The 16,450-nt window shown below is 39.7% G+C and overlaps 1 protein-coding gene across 1 annotated transcript in view; it reads left to right on the forward strand.

Annotated features, from left to right (window-relative positions):
- myom3 (myomesin 3) overlaps positions 1 to 16,450 on the forward strand; it is a 74,721-nt gene that overhangs the window by 25,985 nt on the left and 32,286 nt on the right. Inside the window, exons 9-13 of the mRNA XM_085291420.1 lie at positions 1,959 to 2,099; positions 3,302 to 3,463; positions 9,341 to 9,482; positions 11,813 to 12,012; positions 14,116 to 14,169. Coding sequence (XP_085147546.1) covers positions 1,959 to 2,099; positions 3,302 to 3,463; positions 9,341 to 9,482; positions 11,813 to 12,012; positions 14,116 to 14,169 — 699 coding nt within the window. The remainder of the gene's footprint in view (positions 1 to 1,958; positions 2,100 to 3,301; positions 3,464 to 9,340; positions 9,483 to 11,812; positions 12,013 to 14,115; positions 14,170 to 16,450) is intronic.

Here is a 16,450-nt window from a genome sequence, read left to right on the forward strand (position 1 = left end):
AAGTGAGCAGAAACGACAGTCATGTATATTTCATTCCAGGGACAGCGGGAGATTTATCCCACTTCGCTTCAAGCTGCGGAGCACCTCGCACTAGCTGTGGCACTCTGTGGCCTAGATTAGCTTCTGCCATGTGTGGGGTTCAGGACTTTTTAAACCTAGAACTACATAATTTCTATACATATATATGCTCGCAATCTGATCAAACCAAAGAAGCGGTTTTGCCAGGAACAGCTATCTGACATAGACATGTTTATCTTACAAGGACCTCTAGTTTTTGTATAAAACATGACATCCTGAAAAAATATATACACTTTTAGAGTTTTATATTAAATTAGTTAATGTCCCTTCAACTTCCCCTTGTTTTTTAATTTATTTTTGTTAGTATTTTCACAAATTACCATCTTCATCCAACCTTTTCCAAGTAGCTTTAGTGCCCAGATTTAACTTAACACTTATATAAATGACTTTTGCAAACATAACCCAACCACAGGTGGCCACAACCCTGTGTACCCCTAATGCTGGTCCCAAGCCCATTTTGGTCCTGGTATTCATGTGGATTTTACTGTTATGTATATAATATATATACACTTGCCAAGCCTAAAAGAAAAATCCCAAAAGAAGAAGGCTCAAACATATGCTTCGGTGGTGGTGGTGGTGGTGGTGGTTGGTGGGTGGTGAGAATGTTTGAAGTGTTGTAAATAAAGACAAAAGCTCCCTTAGTTTTGCTCTGAGCTGTTAGATAAAGTGAATGAGGGAAATATCCAGTCCTAGAGTGTTTTGTTGTTGCCCTCACGGGCCTCCCAACGGTTACCAAGGGCTCTCATTGGCCTGCAGGCCACACTTTGAAAACCCTGCTTGTAACCCACAGGACCCAAGGATACCAGTCTCAGACAGCAAAGGCCTGTGATCATTTCTCAACAAGCTGGATTTTTTTGATAAGAGCTATTTTAATATTGTGACCCATGTATGCACTGCTAAAAATTTACTGATAGTCAACTCTGTCCATTGTCATCATCGTGCACAGATGTTGCGTGTTTCTTGTCAGGTTCGACAGATTTCATATACTGACTGTGCAAATGTGCGCGTTTCTAAAGAAAGCAAGATTTCTATTGAAAATGTGCTGATTTTTATTTTATCTTAAAGGGATTTTAAAGACATAGCAAAACTGGAAAAGTCAGGAGCAATATAATTTATGTATGTATTACACTATTGCTTCTGAGGAATGACCATGTGGGTGCGAGACAATCCAATATTTTCCCTACACACACAGATATTAAGTGGCAATCATGTTGAATGAAGCTTTATCAGCTTGTAATGGCATCAGGGGCCGCTTGCTAGGAGAATGTGCTGAAGAATTGCATGCTGCTATTTTTTTGTAACTGATACTTGATTATCTCATATGGAGCTGATTGTATTTTCCAAAACAAATCACTCAAACTAAAGCGTGACTGCGGTAAATTTATCATAACATCAGTGCACTGAGGGAAATGCAGGACTTGAATGATGGGAAGCAAACATCTTTGCGGTGTGTTTCAATAATTCTACGCACACTGTTGTGATAGCCCGGACTTCTAAGCAGAACAAGATCATTATGAGAAGCATGTCACAATCTTTCAGATTCATCCCTGAGAATGGGAATTGACGAGACCTCATGGCACACATATCTTGCACGTCCGGATTGTATTGCTTTGCTGTTTTTGACAAGGCAGAGAATGACAGGCAGCTCAAGGAATAACTTGTCAGGAACTGTTCACTTAAAAACAAAGAGTGCCATCTGCAGCTTTTCTGCTGTCCTGTGACGTTTCCCCCGGGGAATTCTCTTATAGCTGCTTTGTGTGTGTGTGCTTGGATAAAGCAGCGGGTCTTTTTCTAGTCTGTATTAGATGGTCTTTTTAGACATTTCTGTCTCTATCACCCGTGTGTTCTTACTCCTGCTCCATTCCTCCCATCTATTCTAGCCTTACAGCTTCAACAGGAAGCTCGGTTTGGCACCTCCTTTCCTCCGACCTGGGTGAAAGAGGGCGACACCCTCACCCTGGAGTGTTCATTCACCTCAGCTCTGCTCCTCTTCCAGAAGGATGTCAGCTGGTTTAGAGATGGTAAGTGTTGCAAATACAAAGTAATTAAGTAAGTAAAATTTATTTATATTGCATTTTTAAAGAACAAAGTTCACAAAGTGCTTTGCAGAAGAGAATACACAACAATTTAAATGGTATAAAACTAAATCAAGGCAAGCCTGCACAAGCTGGTCTTAAGTTTCTTTTAAAAATGTATTAACACAGATCTTAGGTCCAGAGAAAGCACAGATCTAGGGCTCTAGGGACAGCCATCAAGCAAGGATCAGCAGATCTCAGAGATGTAGAAGTTATATATGGCTGTAGTAGCTCACTGATGTATGGAGGCAACTGACGATGGAGGGCTCTAATCGCCAAAGGTTTAGGACCTTTTAGATTTACTCAGAGCAAATCATCCCAAGGGTCCAAGATTTTAATTACTTTTGGGAACAAAGATGTCAGGTCCACAGATCATAACTTCAGTTTTTGTGTATTGAGAAACAGATAATAGGATACCATTTAGTCCTTTATAATATGAATGCAGTCTTGAACAACAGATAATTTGGTCACATTCTGGGGTTTCAAAGACAAGTACAATGAAATGTCAGCCGTATAACAATAGTATGAAATGTCTTCAAAGTTATTCAGGATGTGTCCAAGTGGGAGCAAACAGGATACGTCCCAGGACTGAACCTTGCGGCACACCACGGGATAAAGCAGCAGGAGATGACACAAAATTAGCAAAAGCAAGTGTAACACTCCAATGAGAGGGATGGGAAGAAAATAAGTCAAAATGCCCACCCACGTTCTAAATCTCTTAATCAGGGTACTACGATTAACTGTGTCAAAGCAGCTGACAGACGCAAGAGTATAAGGATTGAATAGTTACCTGCATTTCATCTCATTTTATGTGCTAAAATTTCATTTGAATTTCAGTAGAGTGGATCTGGCTGAAAGTTCTCTAAAATGTTGTGAACAGTTCAAACTTCTGGTAGTTGGTTGGCCAACACTTTTTATAATGTTTTGGAAATGAAGGCAGTTTTGAAATTTTCCTAAAATTAAAAGAGGGTGAATAATGGCCTCATTAAAATATGAAGGGACACAGCCAGAAGTTAAAGTTAAAGCATTAATTACCTCGAGTCTAGTGGTGTGAAAGACCTTTTTGAACAGTGAAGTTGGTAAAATGAAAGTAATGGGTCATAAAAGCATTATTCTTGACTTTTTAGCTTGCTTTTTCTATTTTCCAGGTGTACAACTGCATCAATCCAGCAATGTGGAGATTAAAACATTTGACACCAAGGCCGTCATCACCTTAAGGGCTGCACACAAGGAGGATGAAGGTCTTTATACTGCAAGACTGAGAACCACGGATGGAATCCAAGAGCACAGCGCTTTTGTCTATCTCACAGGTGAAATACTCTAAAATGTTAGCCTACACTTACAATTTATCAATGCATTAGAGTCCAAAGATTAATGGATCTAATATAAATACTGAAGCTGGCTTTGGCGCTTTCAAAATTATCCACTAATGTGAAAATATACCTCCACAGCCTCACTGAGAGAAAATTAAGACCACTTTTCATGTGCAAATGCTTAGCATGAACAAACAGAAAACCTCCAGATGCATTAGTTTAGCTTAAAGTTTAGAAACAATAGGAAACCCTCAGCTGGCTCTCAAAAGGATCATCATGATTATAAAAAAAAACCCAACATACCATTCATGTAGTCTTAAAAACTGTCACGGGGGGGTGGGCCGGTGTGTTTGAGGTGTGGACCAAAAATGCGGACACAAAAAAAAATTGCGGTATAACAAAAAGCGAGCCGTTTATATCTGGGCTGATGTCGAAACAAAAACAAAGCAATGCAAACTGGAAAAAAACTAACCTGAAACTAGTGATGGGACGTTCTGTATCGAGGCTTCGGAGCGTGTGTCGAGTAATGGAGGGGGCGTTTCCGCGAAGCGCGTATCGAGGCTTGCTTCATTTATGGGAGGAGCTGAAAATGATGACGTCCGAAGCCTCGCTGCCCGGCTGTACCACGTGACTGGTTCATGAAGCGGTTCGAACTTTGCCGCAAATAATCATTTTCCATACTGCCAGCATAAATATACACAGTATACTGCCATCACTACACTATAGGTGTTTTACACACTCCTTTTGTTGTTGACATTTACAGGCTGTGTGCAAAATGCCACACTCTTCAAATTCATGCCAGCTATTATTTTTACGTCCAGTAGGTGTCCTGCTAGAGCAAATGAAGCTTCATGAAGCTTCGCGTTGGGGTGAACCAATTGGATGAAAAGCTTCAGTGCTTCATGGGGCTTCATCTGCCCATCACTACCTGAAACCTAAATGGGGAAAAACTAAAACATAAAAACTGACTTGAACATGGTCGGAACAGGATTCATGAAAAACTATGACAAGAGATAAATGGACAATGAACAGGCGAAAGGAAACTCTGTGACAAGATGTGACTTGACCTGGTGAAGACAGAAGACATAAATACACTGAAGGGTAATGAGGGAAGTGGAAACACCTGGGGAAACACAGCTGACACAAATGAACCTGAATGCCACAGGGGAAGTACAACTAAACACATTGAGCATGGAACGGACTCTTCACAATAAAACAGGAAACATAATAGAATGTAGACATGACAACACGAGCTTGACAACGTGGAAGCGCATACATGAAACAGACAAAGGAGAGACGAAAGTACTGGCACAGCTAAAAGTACAACATAGAGGACAACACAGACTTACACCAAAGACAGGAAAAGACTCATAAACTCAGAGATATGGATGAAACTAAACTAAAGAATAAAAACCAACTAAACTCTAACTAAATAATAACACAAGAGCTTCACATTATTTCAATATAACATAAGAAATTTCTTGACCACGTGCTTCTTTCCTTCTGACGTCTCTTTTATAACCACCAGTCACAGTCTTGTAATATCCCACATTTTCACTGTTTTTACAAACACACCTAAGCAGAACATGCATCTGAAAACAGAGTGCTCTTCATTTGTTCCTTGAAGTGCCCAGCACTCTTGGTCATATTACAAATTTTGCAAACATTTTTAAAATAACTGAATGTGAATTCATTTTAAGCATATTTACCATCAATGGTCATTGTATTAATTACCTCTTGCTTGTGCTTGGTTGGACCCAATTTACTTTTAGAGCTGCTTCAATTTGTATTGGTATAGATTCAAAAAAGTGCTGGAAACTCATGATAGCATCAGACAGTTGCTGCAGATTTGTCAGCTGCACATCCATCATGTAAATCTCCCATTCCACTAAGTCTTGATGGTGCTCTATTGGATTGAAATCTGGTCACTGTGGAGGCCATCATGTCCTGCTGGAAGCAGCTATCATAAGATTATACAGGGTGGTCATAAAGGGATGGACATGGCCAGCAACAATAATGCAGGAGAGATCCATGATCTCATGTTGTTTACATCCAATTCTGACCTCTCTCATCTAAAAGCTGCAGAAAATTGAAACTAACGTTTTTCTCAGTCTTCTGTTGTTCAGATATGGGGAGCCTGTTTGAACTGTTGCCTCAGTTTCTTGTCATAGCTGACAGCTCGAAGCAATCTGGTGGTTCTCCTCTGAACTCTGGAATCAGCAAGGCTTTTTCACCTAGATAGCTGCAACTCTCTGGATATTTTCTCTTTTTTTCAATCATTCTCTGTAAATTCTATAGATGTTGGCAAATCTCTGTAGGTAAAACATTTTCTGAAATACTCAGACCAGCCCGTCTGATACAAACAACCATGGCACATTCAAAGTTAGCTAAAGCACTTTTCTTTTCTGTTCTAATGCTTGGTTTGAACTTTGGATTTCCTAGATGCATTGAGTTTCTGCCAAGTGAGTAATTCTCCCCCCAAAGGGAGGGAGTATGTAATCAGTTGCATTTGTTTGTCTGGCTCTCTGTTTGTTAGCCATCTAGCATCTACAGTTTTCAAAAAAATAATTTCCAAATTTTATGTGATGGTAGATGCTAATAACAGATTCAACTGATTTCATTTTGGTGAAAATCGGGTGTAAACGTCAAATTTGCACCAAATTTGAAAATCAGTAAAAATTTTATATGATCCACAATTTTTTTGTGGATCATCGTCAAACCTCACAACAATAGGCCTTGGGAACATGAGTACCTAGGTTGCCTAGGCATTACCTGCTTCTATTTACATAATAACATATATAGTGGTAACAGTTAATGCTTATCTAAGCAGATGATGAAATGTATGATTCATTTTGCAGACACGTTGCTTTTTTTGAAGTACGTAGCTTGTTTTCAACGACTTCCTAAAGCCACTCATAGGCATTGTGCCACGCTTGTAAGTGGGTGTCAGATCACATCAGAAACTCCTCAAATATTTAGTGTCTTCTTTGAAGAACTTGCCCAGCTGTCTTTCAAATTATACGCTTTGTTTGATGTGATGTTTTCAGTCCTCGGCAAAATGACAAATAATGACAAAGTGTGATCTTGTCACCTGTGCGTACAAAATATATGTCTTTTGGAAAATATAATCGTCTTTTTTTACTTTCGAGTTCAGAGCAAACATTCCTCCAAACATTATTTGTATTCACCAGATTTTGGTTCTAGTTTCATTTCCTTTCAGCAAACTGATTCACACAGGGAAATTGCACCATCAATCAAAATATTTCTCTGTCGAGGGCTTGTTAACTTTGTTCGATGAAAGTATATATTTTTCATATGCCACTTTCTTCTTTCGACATGCAAATAAACCAGAGAGAAGCTCACACTTGAGTCATCAACTTGAAATCTAAGCACCATTTGTGTTTTAAAGTAATTGTAGTGCTTGTTCATGTATGTATTCAACCTTAAGTCCCACAGCGACAGCATGAAGTGCTCTGAATCATTCATGAGCTCCTGTGCACATACATCGATAACACATCTGAGCCCAAATAAACACACATATACGGACACTTAATGCAAGGTAAATCTCAAATACTTGAGATACTCGCTCTCTCTTTTGTTTGGGAGCTCGTTTTTTTCACCAGAGCTGTAGGTACTAATTTTGGAATCAGGGAAGGTCTCTGAATGTGTGTTTTTTCCATCATTCAGCCATCATATTAGCATTACAAATGGGGGGGGTTGCAATAAAAAACAAATAAGAAATGAAGGATGGGAGCGAGGGTGGCTGGTGGATGCGCATTTAAAAAGGAACGAGATATGTTTCCTATTTAAATGTTGACTTAAGCCTTTTGTTAAAAAACAACAACAATCTATTCTCAGCATCAAGAAAAGGTTTGCAAACATGTCACGCTATGTTATTCAAGTCTGCTTTGAATTATTTCTTCATTTCTTTTTTGTCCTTTTCGCTATGTCTGTGTGTGTGTGTGTGTGTGTGTGTGTGTGTGTGTGTGTGTGTGTGTGTGTGTACATGTTTAGGCATCTTTGTGAGGACAGAAATTAGTTGCGGGGACCAGCAGTCACTTATGGGAACAAAATTCCCGTCCCCACGAGTTTGAAGACATTTTTGAGGGTCAAAATGGGGTTTTGGTGTCAAGGTTACAATTACGTACAATTACGGGTGTCAAACTCCAGGCATCGAGGGCCGGTGTCCTGCAGTTTTTAGATGTGTCCTTGATCCAATATAGCTGATTTAAATTAATAAATGACCTCCTCAACATGTCTTAAAGTTCTTCAGAGGCCTGACAATGAATTAATCATTTGATTCAGGTGTGTTGACCCAGGATGAGATCTAAAACCTGCAGGACACCCACCCTCAAGGCCTGGAGTTCGACACCCCTGGGTAAGGGTTTCATGGTTAGGGTTGCGGTGAGCAGCGAGGGAAAGCATTATGTCAGATGCTGACAGACAGATGTCCTCACTAAGACATGAAAACAAGTGTGTGTGTGTGTGTGTGTGTGTGTGTGTGTGTGTGTGTGTGTCAAATTTGAGACGGCAGGAGATTTGAAAGTTCAGAGATTAACACACACTTGATCTGTTATAATATCAAAATCTAAAGCCAAAGTCTTGTTTGTGTTCAGAACAGCTTTTTCCATAACCAGCTTTGAGCATCAGTGTCGTGGGATATATCAAGTTTAAAGTAGCAAAACTTCACTAATGCAGGGTCTGTGATGTAGATCATCAGAAAAAAACGACTGCTACTGGTGAACTTTGATCTGTTTTCTCATCATTTGCTGGAGAAGACTTCAAAAGGTGCATTTTAGGTAAACTTTCCAGGGAGATCACCATGTGGAATAGGTGGCTGGTCAAAACAGGTTAGAGCTCATGGAAGGTCTTATTTGTACCTATACGTTCTCTACCACCCCGTCTTTTAGCAATGATTCCATCTCTATCTAAACAATTTTCTAATAAACCATAACTTAACTGTCACTAATGGCTCTGAAATGGAAGAATTACATTTGTTCACATGTTCTTTTGGATAAAAAAAACTGGATCAAAGAACATCAGGTACTTGAGACACTGTTTTTTTTTTTAATCTTTCCAATTTGAGCACACAGAATTTATTTTATATAGAATATCTCCTGGAGTAACTTAACATGTGGAGTGGCAACTATTGATTACTTTAAAATCATTGATAATCCTTTGGTCATTAGGAGAAACACACAATAGCAGGTCAACAAAGCAAAACTCGTTTTTGATATTGTCGTCACTGGCAGGCGGGTTGCATGAATGCCCAACTTTGTGAACATGATCATTTGAGACTGACACAATGTAGGATTTTCAAATTGATGCCATAGGTGCATCTACTAAAAATCTTGGACAGGAATCTCAGTGATCTTGACCTCAAGGTCAGAGGTCAAATTTTCTGAAAATCTTGCAGACATGAAAACTTAAGAAACCCAGGATTGGTGGCCATTTTTTTTACTTTCAGGCTTATATGTTTGAATCGATTGCATGAACTAGATTGCTGTAGATCCTATTATTAAACTTTCCAGTTCCTTTTTCCCTTGGTTTTACACATCTCCTCCTCCTTTGGCTCACTATCTTTCTCCTACTTTGTTTGTTGGAAAAACAAACCCTGTGTTTCCACAGTAAACGATTTAGTTGAGTGCTAAACTGGAAATCCAATAAATATATTCCAAATAATGTGAAAAAAGCAGCACATCACAAACTTCTCTGTCAGCTGGGACAAATTGCTCCTGTTTGACTTGTTTACTGGTTCATTCAGCTTTCATTAGAACTACACAAATTCAGTTCAGTTATTAGTACACAGCTGGGGGCTGAATATTTCTATGCCGTTTTTCTTCTCGCTAACTGACTCTCTGCTGACATCCATAGATGCATCGGCTGCAGTGGTGGGCGGTCCCGCGTCTCCTCTCGCAGTGCAGGTGTCTGACGTGAACAAGGACTACGTTTTCCTGACTTGGCAGCCGCCCAGCGCTGATGGAGCTTCACCTGTGCAGGGATATTATGTGGAACGGTGAGAATCGCGATGTACCGCTTACTTCAAATATTCCATTGGGTTCAAATGAATCGGGTAAAACAAAGTGAAAGCTGACACTGAAAGTTTATTTCAGACCTTTGAAAACTAGCTGACAGTGTTGGCAAATCAACAGTCCACTGAGCAGGTGTTTATCCTGTTGACATAGAAATGTGCTTCTTTGTATATTTTAGGATTTCTAGATTTTCCCTTTTAAAAAGTTAATGATTTAACAGCTTTGGTGCAATCACATCCATCTGCACTTTCTTTCCAAATGTGTCCACACACTTTTAGATTTCAACAAACCCGAGCATGTCCCAGGGCTAGAGGTGAGGTACACCCCACCTCTGTATTCGGACAAATTTTTCCTATCATTTTCTATATTACACAACACTGTCCAGAAGACAGAGTGTCACGGTCCTAGTGACCCAGTGTTTTGTGTTATTATTAGTTTTTGATTACATCATGGTTTATCACTGTTAGTGTTGTGGTTTCTGTTTTGTATTTCTAGCGCTCTAAGTTCTGCAGTATTTCTTGATTTCTAGTTCTTGGTTTTTGTTCATGTGCCCTTTATGTTCAGTGTAGGTTTAGTTCTGTCTTCATGTTTATTTTCTTGTTCCCCAGTCAGTCATGTCTCATGTCACTCCTGTCCCTGTGCTCCGTGTTCCCTCTGTTCAGTATCAAGTCCGTGCACTTGTGCCTGTCGTGTGGTTCCTGTTTTATTTTGATAGTCTTGTGTTCTGTGTTCAGTGTTTGGAGCTTTGCTTTACTCCTGTCTCGTTACGTCTGATTAGTCCCAGCTGTGTTTCCACCCGTTTCCATGCTCTCGGTTTTCAACCTGTGTATTGTAGTCCTCACACACACTGAGCAAGTGTGCTGTCACGTTGTACCTTAACTACTCTGTGTGTTTTTCCTCCATGCTCCTTGTAGTTGTTTCCCAGTTTAGTTCCTTAGCTTCCCAGTGTCTTAGTGTTTTGATTTTAGTTTGTATTTCTAGTTCCTCGCTTTAAGGCTTTGTTTTTTGTATGAAGAGTCATTTACAGCCAAAATAATGCTGCCTTCTTTAGTTCACTCCTTCATTGTCCGTGAGTCCTGCATTTGGGTCCTACATCCTGCCTGCCACACAGCAAACCATGGCATCGAGTCACCTTCATGTTTTTTACATATTGCAAATGCAATGTCAGGGTTTCTTTTTCTTTCTTTTTTTTAACCTTGAAAATTGACTGATGAAATTTCGATTGTCAGAACTGTTTTTGTTTTGTTTTTTTCATTGTGTTCATATTGATTTTTACATTAAGCTTCTACATTAAGTCATTGCTTTGGTTGGTGATTTATCATGTCATTTAAATATCAATTAAAATGACAGCTGATTATGTCATTTAAACAGGCACTTAATCAACTGATGAACTGTGAGACAATTAGTCTGACTACGCTACCTTTTCAGACTGTGTGCATGTTTGAATTCAGTAAAACAACGAAAGAAAAGTATTGACGAAAAGATTACAGGTTTTCATTGCCAGAAATATCCAGCACAGAGATTGGATCTCCTACAGTGAGCTCACGTTGATTTGGCATTCATTAAAATGCTTATTTTAGATTGGACTCTCAGTGATTTCCTGTACTGCAAGTCAACATGTGACCAACAGTAAGCCTACACTGCTAACCCTTCTGTGTGCTTCTGCTGCTGAGGAATTTGAATTGGACATATTAAGTTGGCAGAGCCCTAATGAGATGGATGGTATACATGGTAATTATCAACCCTCAACTGTGTGTTAACAGCAGACTCAAAGGCTCTCTGAGGAGAACAGCTACTGGAGCTATCACCAAAATCAGTCAGTCAGGATCACCTGAACATGTGTGCTCATATATTTGCATTTCTGCATTTCATGTTCGTTTGTGTATTTTCTTCTTTAGTCACAGCACACAGCTCTAAACGCTACTGGTTACTGAACAACGAAACAAAGTGTAGGATACTTCCCAGTTCCCTAGCAACCCCCCCGTCTGGTTAGAAAAGTGGCAACAGTTTGTCATTGATGTCGTACAATTTGAGCCTGGACTTGTACTTAAAAAACATTTTTGTTCTGTTTTTGGAGCCTTGTTATTTTCGCGATGCTCTCTGGTCACAATTATACTCTTTTGTGGCGTACATACTGGCTGTTATGTGGGATAAAGTGTTTCAGAATTGGTGTTATAATACTGTACCCCGCAGACTGCACCTAGTGTTGTTCAAACACAATGGGTTAGTTCTTTGTTTTTCTTGTACAATTTTTTTTTCTTTATTACTGTATTTTCAGGACTGACTTCTCCCTCGCACCGTGTGTCCTTTTCAGATGTGACCTCAGCCAGGGTGAGTGGGTGCGCTGCAATGTGGATATTCAAAAGATTTGCCATTACCCAGTGTTTGGGCTGAAGGAAGGAACTCTGTACCAGTTCAGAGTACGTAGTGTGAACCAGGCCGGTGCAGGGCGCCCCTCCAAAGCCACGAAGCCCGTCGTCACTGCAGACCCCCTGGAACACACCAGGACTATGGGTAACACATTAAACATCAACACTGACATATAAAAAGCTTTAAAATGTGTTAATGTTGCTGGTTTTTCCTGCATCGTCTAATTTATTTGTGGAGTGAAATTTAAACCTGACCAGCAGAATACCTCAAGAGCTTTGTCTTTTTGGCGTCTGATATCATAAATAATGCCAAAGTATGCACAACAAATATGCATGAGTGCTTAAGTGGAGGAACTTTCCCCGATCAATTAGCAAGTGGAAAAAACACTCTCCTGAAATTCCTTAAATTACTGAATCAGGCTTTGCGATGCAGTTGTATTTATTCCTTAATCATAATTAATTAATTGTTTGAGTTCATAAAAAAAGATAAAGAAATAAAGAAAATGTTCCCAGTCTCTAAGATGTCATTTTGTCTCTTGGGCAGCCTTGATGATGTAAGATCACAGGCACTAAAACTGTCCTATCAGTTAGCTGTCAGGTTCATGTACTTCATGTGGTTTGTAAAAATGGGGGAACTTGCATGACACATCAAAGTGTTTTTCTTTGGTAGAACTTTTGGATGTCTGACAAAAGATGCATAAAGATGCTTTTCTGGCTCTAGAGAAAGTTGATCTACTTTGAAAACCAAAAATGTAAGATTATAGAGTCAGAAGGAAGAAGAATTTCTTCTCATACCTTGAGATTTTCATCTGGACTTTACTGACTTAAATCTCTGACTAAACTGTTGGCTTTCAAGCTGCATTGTGGGTAATGAGAGGAAAACATGGCGTGTGCCAGAGTGAAAAGGTGTCAGTGTATCATTATTTCCTTCATTCAGACTAATGTTAGGTCACCTTTATTTATATAGTACATTTCAAACAAGAGCTGTTGACTCATAGCTCCACATGAACAGACTCCTGCTTCCTAGAAAAGATCCTTGAAGTTTCAGCACTTTTCTACATATTTCAATTTATGGTCTTTTGAGAGCCAGAGTCAAAGAACGTTTAAATTCCTCCACTAAACATAGCAGACATAATCAAGCACTGTGGTTTGCAAATGCAGTTGCTCCATAAGTGCTATTGGAGGACAAATGCCTACCAAATCAGCACAATGGGTGGGTTTACCACTGTTATCAAGGGGTACTTTACATAGCTAGCACCCTGCCCCAAGGACAACAACTTAAAATACCTTTGGATTCAGGTGGATATGGTTGTCTCCAGTGAGTGATTAGAGAAAAAATATGTTCCCTCTCGCTTGTAGTTAGTTAGAGTGGACCTAATGGCAGAAAAAAAGATAGAAATGCAGCTTAATCATTGGGCAATTCTGTCTGAAATCGGGCTCAAAATCGTATGCAGCTGTTGGGTTGTTGCTGACTGTGATCGCAGCATATGATTTACATTATTTTCGAACACATCAAGCCATTGAGCGACCCCTGCGCCTTTTCATGGACGCATCTGCGTGCACTATGTATCCCCACTTATTTATTCAGGCTTTTCCTTTAATTTGTCACTCATCTGCATCTACAAATGACTACAGGGAGCATCAACAATGCATTATCAGTTCGTTCCTACTGTTTATTCACCTCATCTGCCTCAGTTGCCATGTTACACCTGCAAGGAAATCAGCACTACCAGAGAGAACAGATGTAGGTGTGCAGATTTAGATCTCACTTTGTAGAGCCGCGGGCTTTTGCAGTTGTTTCTCTGACAGCTTCTTAATTACATTGTGGGGTAGAACACATTATTTCCTAAAAGATTACGTATTTTAAAGCTTTTCTGTTTGGTCAACGGTGTAATGTTGGAATGAGCAATTAATAAGATGCGATGTGGATCGTGGAGTGTGTGCGTGCCTGTGTGTAACTGGGAGGACAGATGGACTCTGGTCAGATGCTGTGGATCATTAAACACAGATGAAGGACAGACAGAAGGCTGACTTGCCTCCGGCCTGCTCTCCATCCTCCCATGTCGGTCTAGCTCACTTCTTTGTGTCTCTCTGAGTCTGACTTTCTTATCAGTGGCTGCTCCTCTAACATTAATACAATAATATTGTTATCGCAAGCTCATATATAACTTCATTACCCTGGTACCACGTTCCTTTCTATCCTCTCTATCTTCAACCTATATCTATCTGTTTTGTTCTCCTTTCACAGTGGTTACAGTGGACAGAGGAAGGACCATTACTATCACAAAAGATGAACTGGAAGGTGAGAACCTTTATTTTTATTTCAGTGCATAATTTTGTCCGAAAAACAAGCCACTTGAACATTTTCCCCATTGATTTAAAACAGCATCCATGTTTTACCGGCACGCATGGTGCCTCCTTTATGCCTGCAGGATCCCTCGGGGTTTGTGGCTTAATGCATCTTCATATTATATTTAACAATGAGCTGCAGTAATTGAATGACTGTAGCAATGAGCATTTGCTCCATTTACAGAACTGAAAAGAATGAACAATCCCTGGCGGTGTCCTAGTAAATGCACATAATGGCTCGAGCTAGTGTGAATGCCTGTGAAGAGGGCTGATAACCTTGGCAATGTAACCCACGGACAGATAAAAAGGAAAGCGGGAGGAGGAATTTGTGTTTGTGGAGCCATCTAAAACATGTAGCACAGGGAGTCCATTTATACTCTCTTTATTGTGTTCTCCAGAGGAGGTTTAGAGCAGAAGGAGTGTATACATGTATAACAAAGAAGTGCATGTGTGCAGCTTTTAACAGAAGTGAAATGACATAGCACTGCAACATCCTGAACTTCTAAGATCAGTCTCCATCCAGACTGACTCTGTTGCAGTACACATAACTTCGGACACTCCCTTGTCCAGATTGTATGTTGTGTGTAGAATGAAGAATCAGAATATTTGAAAGGTTATATGCTGTAGAGCTGTGGGAGGGTTGGAGAGAAACTAAGCCGAATGAATGTGATGTATGTAGTTTGCTAATGCTGTCTCACTGACCTTTGTTCCTCTAAAATTAAACTTGGATCCCTTTTTTATTATTTATGATCTATAAAAAATTGTGACGTTTGGAGGTCTGACCTTTGTTTGACTTTTGAAGGTGGAGTGCATGGCATGAAAAGTTTGAGAGCCACTAAATTATGGTCTCTAAGTTCAATGAAAGAGGAAACTTTCTCCCTTATTTTGGCTTTCTGAAAAGGGGAGGCTAGCCTCCAGATTAGAAAAGTGAGCTAAAAAAGTCACAACCAAAACAGGATGTGACTTTTGTAGTTAATAAAAAAGGCATCTAACTCTTCCTTATTACTGAGTTTATGGTCTCAAGCTCTAGTTTCAAAGTCTTCTGTATTATGTAAGTTTACATTTAGAGTTGCATTTAAAGTTAAATATGTTGTAGATAAAATAGGGTATTGGAAAACTGTAAACTGAGAGAAACAGCTAGCTAGTTTTTATTAATTTCAACAAAAGCAAAATATAAAAATGACAGTGTACTTTTATAAGTGGCTTCATAAGTACTTTGAATCGATCCCGTTGAACTGCCAAGCTAATCTTGGCTTGATCTTCATCTTGGGGACCCTGATTTACAAAATCATACCATATCACCCTATTAGAGCACTTCGCTCTCGCTCTGCAGGCCTACTTGTTGTTCCTAGAGTATTTAAAAGTAGAATGGGAGGGAGAGCCTTCAGTTTTCAGGCCCCTCTTCTGTGGAACCAGCTTCCAGTTTGGATTCGGGAGACAGACACTATCTCTACTTTTAAGATTAGGCTTAAAACTTTCCTTTTTGCTAAAGCATATAGTTAGGGCTGGACCAGGTGACCCTGAATCCTCCCTTAGTTATGCTGCAATAGACGTAGGCTGCCGTGGGATTCCCATGATGCATTGAGTTTTTCCTTTCCAGTCACCTTTCTCACTCACTATGTATTAACAGACCTCTCTGCATTGAATCATATCTGTTATTAACCTCTGTCTCTCTTCCACAGCATGTCTTTTATCCTGTCTTCCTTCTCTCACCCCAACCGGTCGCAGCAGAGGGCCCCACGCTTCCCTGAGCCTGGTTCTGCTGGTTCTGCTGGAGGTTTCTTCCTGTTAAAAGGGAGTTTTTCGCCAAAGTGCTTGCTCATAGGGGGTCATATGATTGTTGGGTTTTTCTCTGTATCTATGAAGCGCCTTGAGGTGACTTTTGTTGTGATTTGGCGCTATATAAATAAAATTGAATTGAAATTGAATTGAATCTTGATGTTGTATTCATTATGTTTGAGGCCATATATTCATCAGCACTGTGCAAAGACTATAGGAGCCCAGGGTTTTAATGACCTCATATGATCACTGAAAAAAGAATTAAGGTTAAAGTTGGCATTGGTTTCACTTAGCAGACAAAGATGTCAGGTTGTAAGTTTTATGAAATTCATTTCAGTTTTATTTAAATAGCGCAAAGTCACAATGGTTACCTCAGAGAACTCTATATTACAGAGAACCCCCCCAAAATGAGCATGCACTTGGTGACAGTGGGAAGAAAAAACTCCATTTTAACA

The sequence above is a fragment of the Mchenga conophoros genome, linkage group LG11 (genome assembly GCF_057382185.1).
Source record: "Mchenga conophoros isolate Kocher_MC1m ecotype Shallow Benthic linkage group LG11, M_conophoros_male_GT1.1, whole genome shotgun sequence".
NCBI lineage: Eukaryota > Metazoa > Chordata > Actinopteri > Cichliformes > Cichlidae > Mchenga > Mchenga conophoros.